The sequence below is a fragment of the Ciona intestinalis genome, chromosome 2 (genome assembly GCF_000224145.3).
Source record: "Ciona intestinalis chromosome 2, KH, whole genome shotgun sequence".
NCBI lineage: Eukaryota > Metazoa > Chordata > Ascidiacea > Phlebobranchia > Cionidae > Ciona > Ciona intestinalis.
Window position 1 is genome coordinate 1,895,453 of NC_020167.2, and position 22,501 is coordinate 1,917,953.

The 22,501-nt window shown below is 35.7% G+C and overlaps 2 protein-coding genes across 5 annotated transcripts; one reads left to right on the forward strand and one right to left on the reverse strand.

The window, feature by feature from the left end:
- The first annotated feature begins 1,076 nt into the window (after nt 1-1,076).
- On the forward strand, nt 1,077-22,429 carry LOC100182679 (transcriptional regulator ATRX). Of its 3 annotated transcripts, none has more exons than XM_002119313.4 (26): nt 1,077-1,345; nt 1,552-1,794; nt 2,324-2,377; nt 2,591-2,704; nt 3,343-3,489; nt 3,912-4,067; nt 4,453-4,590; nt 5,142-5,319; nt 6,242-6,379; nt 6,863-7,038; nt 7,557-7,697; nt 8,043-8,144; nt 8,483-8,613; nt 8,965-9,045; nt 9,469-9,656; nt 10,106-10,265; nt 17,251-17,472; nt 17,677-17,854; nt 18,117-18,296; nt 19,036-19,191; nt 19,523-19,768; nt 20,198-20,278; nt 20,361-20,507; nt 20,868-20,960; nt 21,196-21,316; nt 21,819-22,429. In XM_002119313.4, the coding sequence occupies exons 1-26, from the start codon at nt 1,193-1,195 to the stop codon at nt 22,166-22,168; spliced, it is 4,074 nt and encodes a 1,357-aa protein (XP_002119349.1). In that variant the 5' UTR covers nt 1,077-1,192; the 3' UTR covers nt 22,169-22,429. The 3 variants fall into 3 exon arrangements, with proteins under 3 accessions (XP_002119349.1, XP_026695553.1, XP_026695558.1); XM_026839752.1 differs by having other exon boundaries at nt 1,083-1,345; nt 2,306-2,377; XM_026839757.1 differs by having other exon boundaries at nt 1,083-1,345; nt 2,306-2,377; nt 21,196-21,313.
- On the reverse strand, nt 10,753-17,254 carry amt-1 (ammonium transporter 1). 2 transcript variants are annotated; one of them, XM_009859200.3, is made up of 10 exons: nt 16,588-17,254; nt 15,914-16,137; nt 15,205-15,373; nt 14,709-14,880; nt 13,671-13,795; nt 13,308-13,469; nt 12,472-12,630; nt 12,062-12,217; nt 11,686-11,815; nt 10,753-11,544 (listed from the first exon to the last, which is right to left on the reverse strand). In XM_009859200.3, the coding sequence occupies exons 1-10, from the start codon at nt 16,679-16,681 to the stop codon at nt 11,340-11,342; spliced, it is 1,596 nt and encodes a 531-aa protein (XP_009857502.1). In that variant the 5' UTR covers nt 16,682-17,254; the 3' UTR covers nt 10,753-11,339.
- Nucleotides 22,430-22,501: the final 72 nt, after the last annotated feature.

Below are 22,501 nucleotides of genomic sequence, written 5' to 3' on the forward strand. Positions count from 1 at the left end.
TAAACGAAATGAGTGAGTATTAGGACGCACGATTACTGTAGCGTGTATTTGTTGTTCATTTCATTGTTCTGGTAAAGACCACGAATCTGTCCAAAAAAGTAATTGTAAGGACGCGGCGTACGCCTATACCAAAGCACAGATGAGAAAGGCCACTCGTAAACTATAACGAGTTTACGAGTGGCCTCTCTCATCTGTGACCAAAGTCCATAGAAATCACTTCTATGGACTTCGACGCCTACGTCTGTGTTTTACTTAAGGTGTATGAAGGCACGAGGGTTACTCCTATTGCCTCCCAGAGTCCTGGAAACACTTAGATTCCTTACCTATGACCTGGTAAGGTATCTATGACCTATGGCTTTTTGATGGCTCTGACTCCTCCACGCCATGACGCCCGAATAAATAAGTTCATTCACCGCTAGTGCATTTAAATATTTTACTGTCTGGTTTTAATATAAAAAAACTATTCATTTACTACATACAAATTGCAATTCCTGGTCAAAATATTTTACTGGCAGGGTTTTCGTGGCACGCTAGAAACGTCATACGAATAGGCGCCACGCCATGAACCTCAGATGTTACCCGCCAATTAGTGTTTCTCAAATTCAGTCAAAAAGAGCGAAACTTGTTTTGTAAGTTATCTATCTGCTATATATAAACCGCAGGGAACAGTTATGTATCTTAAATTCACTTGCTTATAGATTAACATGAGCAGTCTATAAGGGTCCCCATATATTAACGGCTATCATTTTGGGTACCATCATTTTGCTACTAATTCTATTTTTTGTTTCAGTTAAGCCGATATTTTTTCGTTTATGTATTCACAGAGGAAAATAAACGTCATGTTCTGTAAATTGAATTGAGTAGGTTTAAACTGAATAGGTTCGATATAATCAGGAAATGGTATGTTGACATCCTGTCCCGTGTTTCGTATAGTCGACGTCTAAGCTTAACCATCACCAGCCGTTACAGTTATCCAACTAAACCTAAAGGAACAAAACCAAAAATTGTTTTCTGCATAAGCTCCTTTAGTGTATGTAGATTGCTAGTATAGCTCCATTTGTTATTGATAATTTTGCAGCTTTAGTAATTGTATAAAGTAGCGAATGACATTTATTTGGACGAAACGTACTGAATATTGTTGTGTCATTTATTTTGCATTCGGTTAAGCTTTCACGCTTTCCCACCTCTCGTGATGGTGAGGAATAAACCGAAACCTTCAAAGACATGTATTGAAAGTGATGAAGAGACAAGTGATGTGGTTCCTCCTGAATCCGAAGATGATCAGAGTTCGGATGGAGGGAATAATAAAGAATTGAGTTCTTCATTGGAGGATAGTGATGATGAGGTAATTAGGATGTGTGTGGTGTGTAATGAGAATGAATGTAAATTATAGTTATCTACTTGTGGCGAGGCATTGACAAATTTGGAATGTTGTAACACAGGTGAAAATTGTATAAATGTAGGTAAATGTTGAATTATAGACTTGCTTAATAAGTTACAAATATGAAGAAAATTTGCTATGCTTAAGACTTAAGTTTGTTATTTTAACAGAATCATAAGGATGAAACTCCTAATACCAGAAAAAGAATTTCTAAACGGAAAAAACAAGAAGCAGATAATGAAGATGTTAATGATGGCGATATGTCTGTTGATGAAAAATCAACATCTTTAAAACTTGTGCTGAGGAAGAGGAAAGCTTCCACTCCTCTGGATGAAAGTTCTGATCCAGATGATGAGGATTCCTCCAGTGACGATTCTTCTGCTGCAACATCAGACGAAGATCAAGCTTCACAGGTGCATTTCAATGTTAATTTTAATTGAATTTGTAGTTAACAAACCTTTGTATGTATAGGCTATATGGTATAGTATAGGCCATGGCTTCCCAAATTTATTTTGCCCAAATCCCTTTTATTCTCCTAAAAATTTTTCCAACTCTTCATGGTTAAATTGGTAAACAGTGTGAGTTTAATACATAATATATTTGTGATATTTATATTTATTTAAATGCTTAATCCGCTCTCATTTACTGAGTTCCATGGTTTGTTACTCAAGGGCTAGACCCATATACATAATCTACACTCTACAGCTTAGTTAAGAACAATGTTTAGTGCAATTGTACCAGGTTTATCAATGGCAATTTGAAAAGTTCGCTTGTAATTTGAATGAATTAAATGAGAGGTAGAATAAAATATACAGGAGCCCTTTGTGCAAAATTAGTATACTCTTGACGAAACCTGAAGTTCTTTAAATGTACAATTTCCTGACTCGCTGGCTGGGGGTAATAATCCTGGTAAAACCTACCTAGTTTGTGATTTATTCACAGAAATCTAAAAGGAGGAAAAGTAGAAAAAATAGTAGAAGAGAAGCACCAAAGAGGGTAACTATTTGTTGTATCTAATACCAAACCTTAAGATCGTTTAAATTAACAATGTGCTTTACATCAGCAATAGCCTATAGTAGGAATCAATTGAAACATAATATAGAGACTGATGTTGTGTTTTTGACCAGGGTTCATCATTATCTTGTTGTCAGTAGTATTGTTTAAAATTTCAAATCATACTTAAGCGTTCATGGTTCATCTTAATTCCAGAAATCGCGCTCAAAATCTGGTGAGAAAAAAACTAGAAAGAAGAAAGACAAAAACACGGGCAGAAAAAAAATTAAAAAGATATTTGGTGGAGATCAACTGAACGAAGAAACAAAAGTATAACAAATATAAAATATAGTCAATAATATTTACTTGGGTCAATTGGGTGTGTCGTTTATACATAATTTATGTGAAACTTGGTGTTGTTGTGGTATTGTTTATTCATTGGTTGTGGCTTGAGTGAAATTTATTAGAATTTCTTCTTTACAAATACTGTTTAATAGTTTATCATAGATTTGATTCAACCAAACCGGTTAGTACTATTTGTGTATAGGCCTACCCATTTTTTCTGACCATTTAAATCATTAGAGTAACATTTATAATTAACCTAATAAAGGTATGAGCAGATAGAATTCTCTCTGAAGCAAAATTTCAATAGTTTTTGGAAACGTTTTCATTCACATCTGCTTGTTTTCATTAGTCACTTTGACATTTAAGAAGTTCTGTCAAGGTCGATCAATACTTAGATATGTGGAATGCATTAGTAGATCTACTTTTGTCAAATCCCTTTTCATGGCTATTATTAAGTTTTTGCATTCTGGTACAATGATTAAGTTATTGTTGTGGAAAAGCTAAACCTACAGTTGGCAACAACCAGTGTTTTAAAGATATTTAAGATAATCTATGTAATTTGTGCTGGTAGTTCATCAATTAATTAAATTTGAGCTTTTTTAAACTTGTTCTTTTTGTTCTAGGATGCAGAGAAGAGAGAAGAAGAGCGAAGGAAGAGGTTGGAAATGAGAGGAGATGATAAAATCGTGGAGGTTGGTTTGGATGATTCATTCAACATAGTGGAAACTGTTACAAAACGCCTTGTTCTGCAGAAGGAACCACTTGTAGAGGTATGTTAATGAAAGATAGAGCAAAAGTTTTATATTATTAATGATACAATTAATGTGCAAGTTAAACTGTTGAACATTCAAGTTACCAATTTTTCATGCATGTGATCCACACAATGTACAATCACACTTAAACTACAGCCAAATAATTTTCATCCAATAACTTCAGTAGCCTACTTCACTTACTGTGCCCATCTCAAAAACAATTCACAATAAACCATTATTAGCATTTGGAAATTGATCGCTTTTAAATATGATATGATTTTAGAATTAATTAAACATAAAATTACTACCACCATTCTTTGTTTTTAATTAATAGTATATTCTTAGACTCTTAGTTATAAACTCTCATTACTCAATATATAGTATAATAGTAAGCCTTAAGAAACGGACCAGCATACCAGTACATAGTTGTGCAATCCCAGGTTCATCCATCTATCACTGTGCATTTAAAACCCCACCAAGTGGAAGGAGTGCAGTTCATGTGGGATAACTTGATCGAGAGCACAAAGCTGGCTGAGGAAGGCACTGGTGGTGGATGTATCTTAGCACATTGTATGGGACTTGGGAAGACACTTCAGGTAAGCGTTATGACAATAAGTTATGCTTATTAATGCGTGCTTTAGACAACTTTTAAAAAGTTTTTGTTTTAAACAACATAATTTTAGTGTACATTTTTTTTACCCGTTGTCCGAATACTTGGATATGTATGCGTATGCATTCAACTGATGGATATTTGATGATTAACAACAGCAGGCTGGTTTTACATCTATCTGTGTAAGGTCCAAGGTGAAATTTAAGAGAACCTAAGTGTTTTGTCTAAAAAAAAACAACCAGAGTTTTACAGTTTGGCCTTCCCATGCATTGAGCTGGCTGCTTTCTATCAGGCAATTTAATATATTCAATCAAATAAACATATTTGTATTTTTGGCAGTTATGGTAGAATTGTTTTTGTTCTGTATTCAGACCATCACAACCATACATACCATCTTACGAAGTGAAAATCTTTCCATTAAAACTGTGTTAGTTGTTGCTCCACTAAATACACTGCTTAACTGGATGTCTGAGTTTGATAGATGGGCTCCTGATGATGAACCATTAATTGTAAGTACATACAATGTTCATTGGTTTTTATCTATACACAATACACACATGGGCATATTAAGGCTGTGGAATCTTTGTTTTGTTAAATATAAGTTATGATTAAACCCTGTTTCATTTCGCCGCACAACTGGTTTTTCAAGTCTCGCATAAAGAAACGTTTAAAAATAGTGTAAGATCCCCCCATTTAAGTTCCTAGATATTCCTTCCTAAAAACAGATACAGGATGGTTTGGTAAGAGATCTAAGATAATTACACCAAAAAAGTGGCTTTTTATGATTGTAATGGATTGTACATCATATGGTGCAACGTGCAAGTGTAATATAAGATAGAGATATAACAGGCATATAACATACATACTGCAGGTTTAAAGAATAAAAAGATTAGTAATTATATTCACTTTTTTTGCATAAACCATGTGCATTAGTAGCCTGGGTCTGGGTGTTAGGGTAATCGACCAAATCTTGCCCAAATCGGAGGTCCTAGAAAAGGACCTCACTACAAAATAGAAATATATTTCGTGCATTTTTAACATAATGATATTTTCATAACAGACATACAACCTCGGTGCATACGCGACTCGTAAAGAGAGGATCAAAGTTCTCGACAAGTGGAAGAAGACTGGAGGAGTGATGGTGCTCGGATATGACATGTTCCGCCTCCTTGCATCCGGAACAAGGATCAGATACAAAGCTTGGAGGGAGAGCTTTGCGAGTGCTCTTCTTGATCCAGGTGACTTTTGCTATTATGGCCGTAGGTTGGGTTAATGTGTATATTATTTTGTATTCACTTTATTAAAGTTTTGCAAGCATTGATAATTTTGTTTTACTGGTTTCAAACAATTTTTTTAACAGTTTTGTGTCATTTCTTTCGTGCTGGTTTTTAGCCTGAAAAACACCAATCTGACACGCACTTCTTTAGTCAGTAAACATGTTCATAAAGCCTCACTTATTAACAATGTAAAATATGTTGATTGTTTTTCAAGTCTCCATGAACGCATAAAACTTTATTACCGGTGTTATACGCTATTGTTGTTTCAGCTGTTGAAATTCTGTTATAAAAAAAGTAATTATGACGTTGTATAGTACAGACGGTATGTGGTTGGATTTTAGTACTGCCGTAAATACAAATACACAATAGAATTGTAATATCTATGCAATGTTTTGCATGCCAACTTTATCAATATTAGTGTACAAAGTGCAGCAATATATTGATTAAATATTTATTAATTTCAGTCACTCTAAATCCCATTTTCTTGACTGAAAATATGATTGAAATAATTATGACTCAAAACCACTTGTATTTGCCTAGGGTTGGTATACTCTTATATCTTGCCAAACCACTCAGTTTTAACTTGAAATCATGAAAATTTGGTCAGAACTTACAACTTGATTTTCATTACAACCTTTGGTTGTTTTACCATGAATTAAAAATTGAAATTTTGTGATTCACTATTTGTTTTCATTGTTATAAAAACACAGAAATGCTGAAGGCACTGTTTATAAACTGTCGCAGTCAGACATAACTTACCTAATTTATTAAAACAGACTAATTTATTACATTACCAGCATTTTTAAGAAAATTCAACCTGATTTAAAACAACAAGCAGACTTTTTTTTTTTTTATTAATTTTAAAAAAATAATTTTTTAACAGGTCCTGATATTGTAGTGTGTGATGAAGGACACAAACTCAAGAACTCTGAATCGAACATTTCTCAGGTTATGAGCAAACTTAAGACACGTAGAAGAGTGGTGCTTACTGGGACTCCACTGCAAAACAACCTCGTTGAATGTAAGTTGGTCATTGCTTTTATTTGGCCTTTTTTATGGCACACCAAATTTAATATTTGGGATACTTTTAAATGGAGCTGTATGTTATTATAAGATGGTCTGTTATTGTTACAGTAATTGTTAGGGTAACTTAAAAAAAAAGCTATGTAAACTTAGTAAAGCCTTCACTGTTAAGGAAATGATTCTACAATTTAAAATACAGTTTTCTCTTTTTTACATAACTTTTTATTCTGCATAAAATTGTTCACCAGTCACTAGAAAAGCCAATATTAAATGTTTGTTTTCTGGTTCTGTCAATTTTTTTGAACAATTAATTATGGACTGCAGCAATATATATCTTCCTTTTGGCTTTTATTGTGCTTAAGCAAGCCTCGAAATGATGGCAACAGGCTTTATAATGGTTTGTGTGTGTGTTCCAAATCAATCAATATGTCACTCAAAACTGCTTATATTCTTCCCAATCAATATCTGATATTTTATCCAGACCAATGCATGGTGAACTTTGTGAAGCCAAACCTGCTTGGGTCACTGAAAGAATTCCGAAATCGTTTCGTGAATCCTATTTCTAATGGTCAGCACCTGGATTCAACGGACAGGGACGTTCGTCTCATGAAAAAGCGTTCACATGTGCTTCATAATATGTTACAAGGTTTTGTACAGGTTTGTTATGAGAATAGTGAACACAAAACTTGAATACATGGGATTTAGATTTTGCGCTATTTATATCTTTAAAGTTACACCCATAATCAAGTGAAAACACCCATATTAAACACATGTAGTGAAAAGTTTTTTTATCGTAAAATTCAGATGCTAAAACATAAGATTTCACCCTTGTTTCAACCGTTTAGGTAAAGTTTGACCCCTAACCTAAAACCTCTCTTATGCAGGGGACAGGGCCCAGGGGTACTCAGTACATCATTTGTATTCCACTGTGATTTCCTAAGTTGTGAATATTTTTAGTTTTTATGGTGGTTATGTTTCTGTAATATAACTAAGAAAAATTCACCATGTTCTGTATTTAGTTATTTTCGCTTGCATATGTGTACTTGCTTATAAAGACATAAAATTATTTTTTTATAAAGTACAACTTTCTTATTTAATATTTTGATAGTCCTATTCTAAAAACTGCTTCAATTCCTTCTTGTTTTCCAGCAATTAATAATTCTTGCTTATTACAGAGGAAAGATTACACCTCCCTTGCCCAGTACTTGTGTGGTAAATATGAATATATCATTAAAGTTCGTCTCAGTCCTGTGCAAGTGTCTTTATACCGTCACTACCTTGATACAATGACCAACAGAGGCAACAACCCACATGCTGTAAGTAAATTGGATTTTCAAATATTAAATGGTTGTGGAAATGGTTAAATAGTCATAAGAATCGGAAAACTCTTACTTTTAGTTTTATGTGCGTCAGTGCTTTACAGCCATTTTGTAAAGTTTTAAAACTTTAAATAGCTAAGAAAATATTTTAATCTATTTTTTTTTTGTGTTTCTCTGTCTCATTACACTCCAGTCCATGCTACATAAGACTTGCTAAAAACTAAAATTAAGCACATTGTATTTAAATTCTGTTATATGGGTTGGAATATGCCAAAGCAGAATTCAGTCAATTCACTTCAAATTTTGTATTGATAAATAATCACATAATAATCGTCTTTAAAGGTCCAGCAAGGTTCAAGAGATACTGGGTTATTCTCTGATTACCAAAACCTGATGCGAATATGGACACATCCACGTGTGTTGCAGTTGCACACCATTAGAAGGGTACGTTTATAACTTTATTTGGTTGGTAGGTAAATTACGATTACTGCATGAAATAAGAAAATAAATGTAAACACCCATAACGTTTAAAAAAAGATAAATCATTTGCATACCATTTTATGAAAAACATGGGTCAAATAAGTCATGAATTTATTCAGTATGTAATATATATATATATATATATATATTACAAAAAAAAAGCACACTTGTCCAATATATATGTTTGCTTAGTAGGTCGTAATTTCTTGGTGTACAGTATAAAGCTTTGAGAGTATCATGATTTGTGTTGTGAGAGTATCATGATTTTGTAATTTCGTATGATTTGTGATTTGTGATCACAGGATGAGCAGATAAATCGAATGATCTGTGATTCAGAGGAAGAGGAGGAAGCTGTGAGTAGTGGGGATGAGGAGTGGACCGCTGATAGGAGAAACAAAGACAAACCTACGGAAAAACAGGAAGATGAAAAAAAGTGAGAAGAAATTATAAATTTGTTTAACTTTGGACAAGTGTGTTTTTTGCATGATATAAAAAATTGTTGTCTTATGTAAGGTGCATAATTGACATTAGTGGTTACCGTCACGGTCAGGGCCAACTAGGATTTTGTCCTTGCAGCATGTAACATTGCTTATTCTTAGTTTGCTGCATACACGTAATGTCGTAATGGGTGTATAAATAACTTTGTATTAATAAAACACAGTCTTGAAATTATCGCAAAAGTGCTTAGCTTTTTAGATATTTTAACATAAACTAATGGATGCAAACCACCACTATATCTTTTCATATTGTTCAGTCAGATAATCTTATTTAAACTTTTTCGCAGACCCCCAATACAAAATGGTGGGATGATTTCCTTACGTGAATCAGACGCAGATGATGATGAAGTAAAATCAAATGTTACAAGGTGTTTTAATAGATAAGTCCTTATAATTATGTAATGACTCGCATAGAGTTTACCTGCTTATTATATTATTAAATGTGCTTAATTTGTTTATTTAATATTATTAAATGTGATAATTTGTTTATTTAATTTAATGTGTGCATCAAAACAACCAAAACTAAGAATTCATTACTTCCATTTTAAATGTTTTGTAACAAGTAACTTAGTAATACTAATATATAATATAAAATATATTAACTATACAAGGTATTGTAGCGGCTCTGTCTGTTTGTTCTGTTCCAAATTTACATTGACATATACATCTAACTTTGTATAGGAATATTTACTACTAATGGTTTATTACACACATTCACATTATTTTGAATTCTGAGATATTTTTGTGCTCCGATATTTTCACTTTTTCTGAAAATTCTGCATGTTCTGTAGGAAGTCCAAGAGGATGAAGGGAAGCTCAGATGAGGAGGAACACACCGCAACATCCAGCTCTGAGGATGAGTTTAAAAGTGACTCGGAAGAAGAGGAAGAGGTGGAGGTTAAATCACGGAAGAAGCACAGACCAAAGAACTCAGGAAGATACAGATTAAGAGGAGGGAATAGTGATAGTAGTGATAATGGTAAGTAACAAACATCTCAAGATTAATGTGTTATATGTCATCAAAGAACTTTTAAAGTTAGTGTGTACATTATATGAACATACATACTACTGACTTTATAGTAAAATCAATATAGTAGGACAGGGGAAGAGGAAATACTTTAGCACATAACATTCAAATATCCTGATCGTATTTCAATCAATCAAACAACTATCTATGGGAGTCCTGAGGATACAGTTTTACAATTCTTTAAATGTTCTTTGTTTACTATCAAATGGGACGAGAAATTGGAATGAAAAGGTGTCCCATCTAGATCTACATCTACCCCCACCCTACTATGTTTTTAAACAAAAGTAATATTTGCTTAAAAGAGGTAGAATAAAAATGGACTGTTAACAATTAAAAAAACAACAAATAAATCCAACCCAGCCCGCTCCTGTAAAGTCTGTAAATCTAATATCCTTCATCAGATCCAGTGATGCAGTTGAACAAATCAATGGAATCAACGGAGGAGAATGAATGGTACTCCTCCATTGTGGGGAAGGATGTTGCTGATGATCAGAATGCGGGAGGAAAGCTTGCTGTCCTCTTTGAAATTCTTCGTCTTGCTCATGAATGTGATGATAAAATGTGAGTGGAGTTTTTTTTGTTTTATCTAATGAGTTCATAGTTTTTAGTCTTGTTGCATCCGTCGAATTAGGAGATAGCCAATATAAATTATAATCCAGGCTTTTGTGCTTTGTAACTTTGTGTTATGTTGCAGCAACTTTTTTGGTTATTTAAGTATAATTTATTACGTGTTGCATGTGTTTAATATGTTATCGCAAGCAGTTAAAATTAGGCTGTTGGTGTTGTCTAGTATTGGTATGTGAATAATCTCTATGGTTGATTATCATACTAGAGTGTAAGAAAGCAGTTGAAATGAATAAATGAATGTAACTTTGTTAGAAAACGACAGTTGTTATAACACGGGTGTTCATACACCTTGTGCCAGCTTAGAGTTACTATGTATGTTACTTTGTGGGTGATTATTTTTGTAGGAAGACTTTTTCATTATTTTTTGGATAGGTAATAATTTGGACAACCTATTAGTGACCACTGGGTTGAAGCAAAGGTATTTTTTTTTGAGTTCCTTGTTTATGGCTTTGTGAATGACAACAGTTAGATTTTAGACGGTGCAAAATATATATAAAGTACTTTTGATATGTATTTGTGCATTAAGGCATGTGCAGATTCTGTTGTAACTTTGTTTGTGCATTCTTTGACAAAGCAAGCAGCTGACTTTTGTTCTATTTGCATAGACCAGAATCTTTAGATGTCTAACTGTTTAGTATTGTAGTTGTACTAGTAGTAATTGTTGTTGCAGGACTATGCAAAAGTTTGAGACAGTCTTGTTCATCTACAGACCCTGTATTCGCACCTCACACAATTCGTTATATTTTAGGCCAGAAATTTATCAAAACAGCTTAATATTTAATAACAAACGATCACAATGACGCCAGGGCTAATTTCAATTCACATAGAATATGACAAGTGCACGACAACAGCAGGTAGATGCTGAATCTTACATTGTGTAACTGATATTGCATCGAATACATGTGCAGTGCAAAATACAAACATTTTGGCAAAAGAAAACTCGGCAGCGTTCTCGCAATTCTGTGGCAACCAAATCGGCCGCAAAATACATGCATGACACACGATGTTCTATTTGCGATTGTACGCGGTGCTTGGTGATAACCTTGTTGGATCTTCTATACATCCGTTTGTGGAGGAGCCTGCTTCAGATGGATGTTGACCATCCCATGCTGACGTGGTGATCGCTGGCAGGGATTTATCAACGAGCGCAGATGCCACATTCCGTTTGACCACTTTGTTTTTCCGTGGAGTTTCTGGTCTGTCGTCTATGATTCTGCAATGCGTTTTGTTAAAAAGGTGATACATTTTTAACTACAAGATATCACAATGAAAAGAATCAAGGTTCGATTACATATTCTACGCAGTCCGTTTGTGTCAACTGAACTGAATGGGGCAGATTAAACCGCATACATACCTCACAAATGTTTCCGGATAAGCATGCTCCCCATGCTTCTGCATATCGATCCCACTTTCTTCAACCGATTTTGGAATTCTCATTAAACCCACCATGTCCAACGTCGTGAATAACGTGAAACAGCACAACCCTGCAACATAACAAATAAATAAATGCAAACTGTCCCATATCTTTTGTGTAACCAACACAAACTGGTCACAACTAATAAATTTGGCAAATACTGTTCACGAACACTGGGGATAACGTGAAACAGTACAATCCTGCAACACACAAATAAATAAATGCAAACTACCAAACTGGCCTATATCGTGAATGTCACCGACGCAAACTTATACAACAACGATTAAATCTGGTAAATCACATATTCTTGTCTTACCCGACCACAACCCAATAGAGAACAAGCCAACCAAGCTCCACCCAACCCCCCTCCATGCGTCCACACCACCTCCGTATATTGGACCTCCCACCGAAACCCCGTTAATTGTTTGACCACGAATAGCGAGAATTGGAGCCGCAAGTGTCCCGACAGTTCCTGTTTTTAAGTACAACTGCAATGTTAGTCTTTATTATTGAAATTAATCCATTAATTTAATATTCTAGCAATTCTGGTCGGTAAATTTTACCAGTCGTCTATTAAAAAGGTCATTTTAAGGTGTTTAATTTGGCCAGCCTAACCTGTTGGTAAGGTGTTTCTTCGAGGTACGCCAGGTGACATGAGATTTAGGTCTAAGTTCGCTCATCACCCTACCAGTTACCCCGGTCTCTACTAACTTTAGTTATACCTACCTCCAAACAAATGAACGGAAATCGCATCCAGTGGGTCGTCTATCTTCAACCATAGAACAAATTGTCGAGCGAACACAAAAACCACCCCAGCCACAGATCCGGTGAGCAGTGCAGCCCAAGGAGCAATGTCGTTACAGCCAGCACACGACGCCACCATGCCTGCAATAAATCGACTTCGGATTTAAGAATTGACGTAATACTTAATGTTCAAAGTTCACAGAAACCTTATTATATTTACAGTATACAGAGTTATAAAGTACTTATGACCACGCTTTTTGTTAAAAGTCGACGGTCGACTGTTCCTCTTGACAATTAAATGCATGTGCGGGGATACTCAATTAACGCGACATTATAAACACACATGACCCGAATGCCCTTTCACGATACTAAGAAATGAATGCCGATTTCGGCACAAATTTCAGTCACTGTAGTATAATTTACGTACACATGGTACAAGGTCGTACAATTACAGTTGAACCGCAATGTAGAAATGTCTACAGCTCCATTTTGGGTCTTTCATCTATCATCGCCATGACGTGTAGTCAACATTTTGATTATTACTCGCTAACAAAAAGGAAGCTTAATTGCTCTACAACAAAGACATTCTCTTACTATTATGACGTTTAACTTATGCGAAGCAGATACCAAGAAAACTGAGTTTTGAAACTGCTTCTTCTCTAAAACGTTATAAGTCCTTGATAGATTGAAAAAAACTGTATTTACACACTTCATGTTGTATAATTTTATAATATATGAGTTCCGTGACCTTTTTGATTTAATGTTATGCTAATCTATGCTGATACAAAAACAACAATGCTAATGAATAAACAACGCACCAGTCAATCCACCGTTGGTAGTCATTAGTAAAGACCAATACTTCCCCTTCCCTTTCACCATACTGTGTACTCGATGCGTTAACATAGACGATAGACCTGCAGCGGAGCCACTCAGTATTGTATTAGTTACAGACAGTGATACTTCAAGGCCATCTCCGTTCTCTGAAACGAAAAAAAAAAATGTTAATTTGAAATTGAGATTTTTAAAACATATTTAACTATAAATGTATTCTTGTTGTCATTTTTAACATTAACTTGGATTTACACGTTATAGTCTTGGATATTCAATAGTTGTGACTTGGCGTTCATATAAGTTCCTTTATTACGCTGTACCTAATGAGCATTAACAAATAGTTAACTTACTGGATATGCGTTGAATAGAGCCACCATTAAAACATAAGAAACCAACTAATAGAATGAATGCCCCTAGTGATACGAGAGGTACGCTGTGTCCAGGTATTGGTTTATCTAAACCATCATCGGAAAACCTTTAATAAAACGAAGAAATTTAGATTAATTTATTTTTTACAATTTTGTAATGTAATGTTACTTGCTTTGTGAGAATATGAGCCCAAATCTCGTGGGACATGCCCTGGTTCGCCATCACCCATATAGAATAGTTTAGTGGTATTATGTTAAACTTAGCATTAACGTATTTTTGTATCGTGATCATTAATCCCACGTATATTTGGTTATTCACCTCATGTTTAGACTTCCGAATGAAAATACTACAGCAAGATAAACTTTACGCTCGCTGTTAAATGGGCATACTAACGAAAAATCAAACCCTGTTTGAGTATAGAGTTGTCCGAATGTGATATAAATCGGTACAACCAATAAAAAAAAACGCTGCAGCTTCTTAAAACCGCATTTCAAAACCGCAAATCCAATCGTTGTAGTAAAAAATAAACGACGGTGCGATAAAGCATGGAATTTCGTATAAGAAAAAGTGTCACTCAACCTTGACCGTTTTTAGTTTTTAAAGTACGACAGAAAAATCTATTTCATTTTCGAATTTGTTACAATAACTGCTTTCACTTCGTAAATATATATATATTTGTTGGAATGCCCCTTTAGTTATCACGTTTTTATTTTAATTTATCGTCCCAATTTGGTAGTAAACAAATAATATTCAAAGTTTTATAAATCGTATCCTTAGGACTCTAATAGATCGTTGTTAATTGTTTAAACACGACTAAGATATTTGTATATTATGCATAAGGTGTCACATCTTATCCCACACTACTATATACACCACATAAACAAATTCCGTTAAAACCATTTTCGGTATGCCGTGGCTTACAATGCAAGTAACTAGCTTGTTCGATTACTCGAAGTCGAACAAAATTAAAATACCGTAAAAAATACCATTTCCACACAATACCCTCTTCCGTATCTTACCTTCCTAGCCTCGGACCGAGTATTTTTGCTCCGGCTAAAGCAGCCATGCCTCCACATACATGAACCACACAACTACCAGCGTAGTCCTGCATGCTTAACCCAGTACCTGCTCCTGTATTAAGCCATCCATCGGGCGACCAAACCCAGTGCGCACCTACTGGATATATAAACCCTGCAAAATAATAAATATATGAATTGAAAAATAGTAAGTCTTAAAAAAACGGATAATAAAGCCTAAAACATCGACACGTGTATTAGCAATACGAAACCACATAAAGTAATGATGTATGTCTTGTTTTTTTGTACCGTTTTATTTTAGGCAGACATTGTTCATTAAGCTTAACAACGACTTTTTTTGCAGGCGTTTTTACACCTATTTTTTTATTAGAATGAAATGAAGAGCGTATATTTTTCTTTACAAGAAGACTTTTTTAGATTTTGTTTGACCTAAATGCCCACCGTCGTTTTACGCTGCATACTCTAATCGTTTACAAACCTGTAATAGTGAAGCTGTAGATTATATAACATGAGAAGTCGGCCCTTTCCGCCACAGCGCCCGATACCACAGTCGCTGCAGTGGCCGCAAACACATATTGGAAAAAAAAGTTTGCAAAATACGAACTACTGGTTTCATATCCGCCCAAAGTTTGGTTGTTTGCTATGACCTAAGTTTAGATGAAAATTAGATTATATAGTTAGATGTGGTATTGTTGACCTTTACACCGTGTTTTTGTTTGATGAAAATTTAATTGCGTTTCTCGATGAAATATTTCTGTTTTGAAAAAGGAAGCAGTACTTTGTATATAAAAACATATGATGAATTAATTTTCTTAATCTACCATATAATATAAGAGAAATCGACAGTCAAGCCAATTATGTAGGGTGGGGGAAGATGGGACACCTTTTTTTATTCTGTTTACTCGTCCCGTTCAGTAGTAAACAAAGTACATTCAAGTAATTATAAAACCGTATTTTCACGACTCCCATGGACCGTTGTAAAATGTACGATCAGGATATTTGGATATTATGTGCTAAAGGTGTCCCGTCTTCCCCACCCTACTATATGTAGTTGTGGACGCGGCAAGACACGATACCGCTATTTTGTATTGACCAGGTAGCTTAAATCATGGCACACTCTCCTGCTATAACACTTATGTAGAACATGTGTTCTCGTAAGCCAAAGTTACATAGAAACTGGAACCTACCGATTTCTCAAAGTATTGCACATTTGCCCCGAAAAAGTTGTTGTGGCCGATGAACGAGTTGCCCGGACGACCATATGCAAATGGATAACCGAACGCGAAAAATGATAAAGAACCAACGAAAACGTCAAGTGTGTTCTTCATAAGAATATTGACTGTGTTACTACTTCTTACTGATCCTGCTTCCAGAAAAGCGAACCCACATTGCATGAAGAATATGAACATGCCTGTTATGTATTAGAAATAAATTGCTGATTAGGTAGAGATAGCAAAGGTGATTTGTCAACTAAAAAGCAAACATGTAAAAATGACAGACTGATTGAGATTAGATTATGGTTCATTTTTTGACTGACTTTTCTTGTACATCTATCACCATTTAATTGTGCAGTACTTGCAACGCACACACGTGATGTATTGCGTCAACGATAAAGTACTGCGTCAGAAAAAAGGGATTATTACGTATATGCGGTATCCTATGGTATTAGTGGAAATTAAACCTCAGCGGCTTTCTGAATAAACGTTTCTGCTTTAACTCTCACACTACAAAACACATATTTCCATCTTACCCCACATAACTATACTTCAAGTATTAACTTAATAAATATAACACGGCCAAGATTCATATGCGTTAGAAACGTGTTGACAACAACGAGATCTAAACCACAGTCGTCATTTACCGTTTATTATCATGAAGAACTGGTCCAAGTTTTCCTGCAAGATTGCCATTTGCTTTCTTAGCAATTCAAGCTGCATTGCTTCGTTTTCGTTCATTTTGTTAACAAACAACCAACTCACAGTGATCGGTAGTACTGCAATGAAAAACTACTATCCTTTCGTAGCTTGTCGAGCCACCAGCCTTCTGTGATGCACAAATATATCGCATAAAATATTTATACCCACATTAATACGATATTCAAATCCTATGTACCAAACTACGAGCAATCACCCAATTGGTCGAACTCTGACACTCAACCTTATACCGCGGCTACACTGGTAACCAATCTCATTCAACTGACAGCGCTCTGGCACGGCCACTCACGTTGATGACGTCACCGAATAAGAAATACGATCTACGCAGCCGCAATTAGAACCTCTTACCGCGAAATGACAATGCCGTCTACTATGACTTATTAATAATGTTCGTTCAGTAACAGATGTGCGTTTAAATAGATACCTGTTATGCATTATGTTCATTGACATTTATACCTTACTGTGACGTCACTCCACCCAAATCGTGCCAAATGTCAGCGTTACATAATACAAGTCACTGTTTAAACATTTTTGAACTTACCGTAAGACTAAAAAACCGCCATGTTTTATCCATATTCTTTCTATTCCAGCCTTGTATTCAGTCAAAGTCTTCTCTCGCTGGACTTGATCGAGGAAATGCTTGCTCTGTCAACCGTGAAGGTTCTCAGCCAATTAGAAGACGGGAAAATCTCGACGGAGATTGACTATAGGAAGTGGTATAAAAACTTGGATTATTTCCGTATGGACGGTTCATCGCTGGGAAAATCGCGACAACGTTGGATAAATGAGTTCAACGATGAAACGGACAGAAGGTATATGGTTTGGAGAGTTTAGACCTAAAACACAAAAGCCGTTATTTATGTAAATTCACCACTCAACCGCCACCATTCACGTATACGACATCCTTTTGTTAAAAAAAGCTTAAAAATCACACTTTTTTCTTAACTTTCATTTATTATATATAATTAGTGTGTTAATTTTCCGAATTTGCAATCTTTAATAACAACATTTTTAAGGGCAAGGTTATTTCTTATATCGACGAAAGCTGGTTCGTTGGGCGTGAATCTGGTAGCTGCGAACCGTGTCGTTATTTTCGATGCATCGTGGAATCCTTCGCATGATATTCAGTCAATTTTCCGCGTTTATCGTTTCGGTCAGGCCAAATGCTGCTATATTTACCGGCTCATTGCACAGGTGAAAATGACTGTGTTTCAAATGTAAATTTACATGTTGGTGTTGTTGTTGCTTGTTGGTCTTGGATGCCATTACTGCTGAATATACAGGCAATGAATTTGCTTTCATGTTACCCTGTACCTAGAAAACAAACGCCCGGATTATACAAAGCGCACGCCATTTTTCCAGTTACGAGCCATATACCTAAATAGTCTGCCCAATTATACGTCTTATGTATCAAAATAACTTGGAAAATATAACCAACCGCATTGCATTACTACAGGGAACCATGGAAGAAAAAATCTACGACCGACAGGTCACCAAACAGTCATTGTCATTCCGGGTAGTGGACGAGCAACAGATCAACCGACATTTCACTGCCCATGATTTACAGGAATTGTACACTTTCAACCCGTCACCTACTCCAGCCGAAAGCGAGAGACCAACACACGCTTTGCCTAAGGTAGGTTCCTAACTATGTTCAAATGCGTCATATGTATATGTCAACGAATCAAGGACAGCATTCATTGTTGTTGTAATTAACATACGGTTGCAGATAGTGTTTCACATCCCTTAATTACTACATATGGCAATAATCTGTCACGGACTCACGGTCCTACTGTTATCCACAGTTAAAGTATTATAGAAATATGAACAACCGTATGGTGCCTGTCCACGCTATATCCATGTGATTTTTACAACGTATTCAAGTACGATGGTAAAAAAACAAAGCAATCACTGCCAAGAGCAAATTTATTTTTTAATCACGGCAGCATCAACACATTAAATCGTGTTTTCATTAATTTTTTATCCTTGAATACATACACCTGCATTATGCATGATGATATTCAGTGTTTTAAATTATTACAGTGACGACAGTCATGTTATAAAGGTAGCCAGTGGTGTTATGTGTCAAAATCAAATGCAGTGAGCACTAATACACGCTTGCTTGGATTTAAAATCAAGTAAAAAGTATAAGTCCCTCTATGACATTATAGAAAAATATATAACAACGGCAAAACGTAATCTACTTCAGACCTTTAGCATGATCAAACGACATCGATAGAGGAACTGCTTTGCATATAATTGCATATAATGATAGTCATTACTTTACCTATGATCACCAAAAATATATGAAAGAAATTTAGTGACAAAGGCCTTTTTTCTAGTAAACGACTCTAACTTGTTCCTTGCAACCATAGGACCCCTTGCTCGCTGAGTTGTTGACTGGAGAATGCACTCGTGACAAGATTGTTAGTTACCATCAACACGACTCGCTTCTGGATCATCAGGAGGCGGAGGAGCTCACTGAGGAGGAGAGGAAGGCGGCGTGGGAGGAGTATGAGAATGAGAAGAAGGTATTGTGACGTCACAGTCGCCATTTTACGTTTGGAAATATTTGTGTTGCGGATAATTGTAAAGCAATTATTACGCACCTAAACAGTTAGGTGCAAAAACTAAGGATTTGAATAATATAAGCATAAGGGAAGGGTGAGGTCCTACCAAGGCGTGAAAGCCAGGTGAACTAGGGTTTACGCAAAGTTCGCACATTATCCCTGCTAATCTGTATAAAAAGCTATTTCTAAACCGTCAGGGCAATACATACTGTGTTTCATTATATAGTACACGTCTCTGTTGCTTTTCCGTTCCCATTTTATAAAAAATATCCTTACCGTATCTTTTACCTAGGGTCTCCACCGTTTTAACCCACCACCCCAACAACAACGAACCGCTTTTACTGTGGCAAATCAAATGACCAACCAGATTACCCCCTTGAATATGCTCAGTCAACTACAGCCAGATCCTATCTCCACAATACAACAAGACAATCTACTGAGTGAAGCTGTTCTTTCCTCGCTCAGGTTGCCTTTAACTCCTGAAATGAGTAAAGAGCAACGTAACCAGGCACAGTCAGTGGTTACTCTTATGTTAAAGGTGAGTGAACCCCTTTATTTTATGGTATACTGATAGGTACATGGCATGTACTGAAATATACTCTCACTGTAACAACGGTAACGGTTTAATACGTAGGAATACCAGGGTGATGGGGTAATATGGGACATGTTTTCATTTTCTTTACTTGTTTCATTTGATAGTAAACAAAGAATATTACAGAGTTATATAACCGTAGCCTACCGACTAAAAAAGAGGTGTTAATTGTTTAAAACACGATCAGGAAATATGGGTTTTAGGTTCTAACGGTATCCCATCTTACCCCACCATACTATATAGCTATATATTTATAACCCAGTCATCAGAACTATTCTAATCCATGTCAGTAATTTCCTACATCGAGCTACGCAAATAAAGCTGAGATTTAGACCCACTCCACATCATCTTGTTACCGCAAACCTTTCTTTACAGGCGACTCGTGTTATGCAGCAAGCCGCCGCTCGCCTCGAGTTTTTGAAACCCGTCGACCATGAAAAAACGATGTCCAACCTTGTAAGTTGATTAACCGCACATTTATTTATTCATTTATCACGTCGTAAATTCACCGTTCGTTCATCTTCACGTTTATGTTTAGAAAGCATTGCCCATGTATCGGCACATGAAGGACGACAGCTTGCGGATGATTGCAATCGAGCTGATGATCCGCCAGCAGCAGCAGAGATCGAACGCGGAGAAAGAATTTAAAACAAGCAAAATGCAAATCACTTGGTTGGAAAGCAGGGTAAACAAAACATTTCATTTTTGTTTAACTAGATTTAAGTAGAAAGTGTTATATATTTCGCATTTCTTGATATATAAATTCTTTTTTTTTACCTCTAGCGTCTGCGTGTGTATAACGACTGTTGTTTTTTTGCTGATTTCCTTTTTTTCGTTGTATTAATCAACCTGATCTTCTGTTAAATAACCTGAACCAATAAGATAAAAATGTAACCATTAGACACTTTTCATAGAGTTGAACGATTTCTACGTAGAAATAAAGTAACGATCTGGTGCTACGAAGATCCTATAAGAGTGTTATGTATTTCTCATTTCTTGATATGTAAGTTCGTTACTGCAACTACTAATAAACTTTTCTATACAGTATCGTAAGATCATTCAAGATGCAGTGAATCTCAACGGAATGATCGCTCTTGCCAAAGCCGCAGCCAACGGGCCGAACTCAGTCATAAACTTAGTAAGGAAAAAAATCGTTTAGCTTTTACAAAATATTTGTATGTTATTTAAATTCTTTTCTCTTTTAAAAGTATATGTTTATGTTTTTCGATTACATATTCTGTTAAAATTGTCCAAGTATGGGCGAAAATACACACGAAGATGTGCCAGCCCTGTAAGGGTGACGTGAATTGTTTATTTTCGTGTTGTGACTAAAACAGGCGAGCATTTAAGTTTTATTTGTAAATTAACCGTAGACTCTGGATGACGACGCTGAAATGAAAACAAAAGCTTCAGATTTAGCTCGCTCTTCATTTCAATCACTGTTGACACAAAATAAGGAAATCGCTCCAAGACCTGCTGCATCTAAAAACGGTAGTAAGTTATTTTGCTTTAACAGCGGTTGGTTTAAACTACGATTGTGTTTATTATACTTACGTTTACGTCACACGACGTCACCGCAGGAAAAAATACGTGCAGCTACAAATGTTTCGCAATGCTATATATTTACCAAAACTCAGTGTGTAGTTCTAATTGATATATATTCTATTTTGATGCAACAAAACTACGTCCAGCAACGCGGATTACTAGATCAGGCTAGATATAAAAGAATATATCGCAGTCGTTTGCATCATATTCACACAAACAATAATTGTATAGTTGAAAGGGGAAAGATGGGATACCTTAGTACATCAAATATTTAAACATTCTGATCGTGTTTTGAACAATTAACAACGATCTATGGAAGTCGTGAGGATACGGTTTTATAATTTTTAAATGTTTTTCGTTTACTACCAAATGGGACGAGAGAATATAATGAAAATGTTTCCCATCTTCCCCCACCCTACTATATTAACTTTTTTCTCTGGTTATTTATTAGGTGCAAAAGTGACTTCTACTATTTCGGCTCTCTTCAGCGCGTCGTCTAAGCCAGTGAAGGAACTGAGCATTTCAGAAAAAGAAGCACCCAAAAGTTTAAAACCAACAACAATAGACCTTACTGATGACAACGATAAGGAAACCCGAGATACGAAACCTGTTGTGGAATCACTTGATACAACAAAAGCGAGTGCTGAGGTAGCGAAGAAGGCACCGCCACCGAAGCGTGTAAACGAGAATGGCAGAAAAAAAGCAGCATATGAGAGTGAAGAAGATTCTGAGAGCGATGAAGATTGGGAAACGCAGTATTCTAGGAACGCGAAGAATCGAAGTAGAAGAACTAGGTCTTAACATCTGATCACACCAAAGCTGATTTAATCTATAGTTCCCGACTTACCTATAGCAAAATTCTTCATTACACTTTTCCCCACAACAGTATCGGAGCTCCTATTTTTTTAACCCAAGTTTTAACCCATCCCTTTCTCGCGACTGCCACGCGTTTTTTTATTTCCTTTCATTCAGTTTTTTCGTTCTGTTCTATACTCCCGATCTTAAACCGGTCCGATTAACGTTGTCAGTTGAATAAATTGTACGAGGAGTCTAACTGTTAAACGTTTCGTTTTTATAAAAAGATACTTGAAAATAGAAGCAGGTACTACGGTCAATTATGGCTTGCTTTGTTCA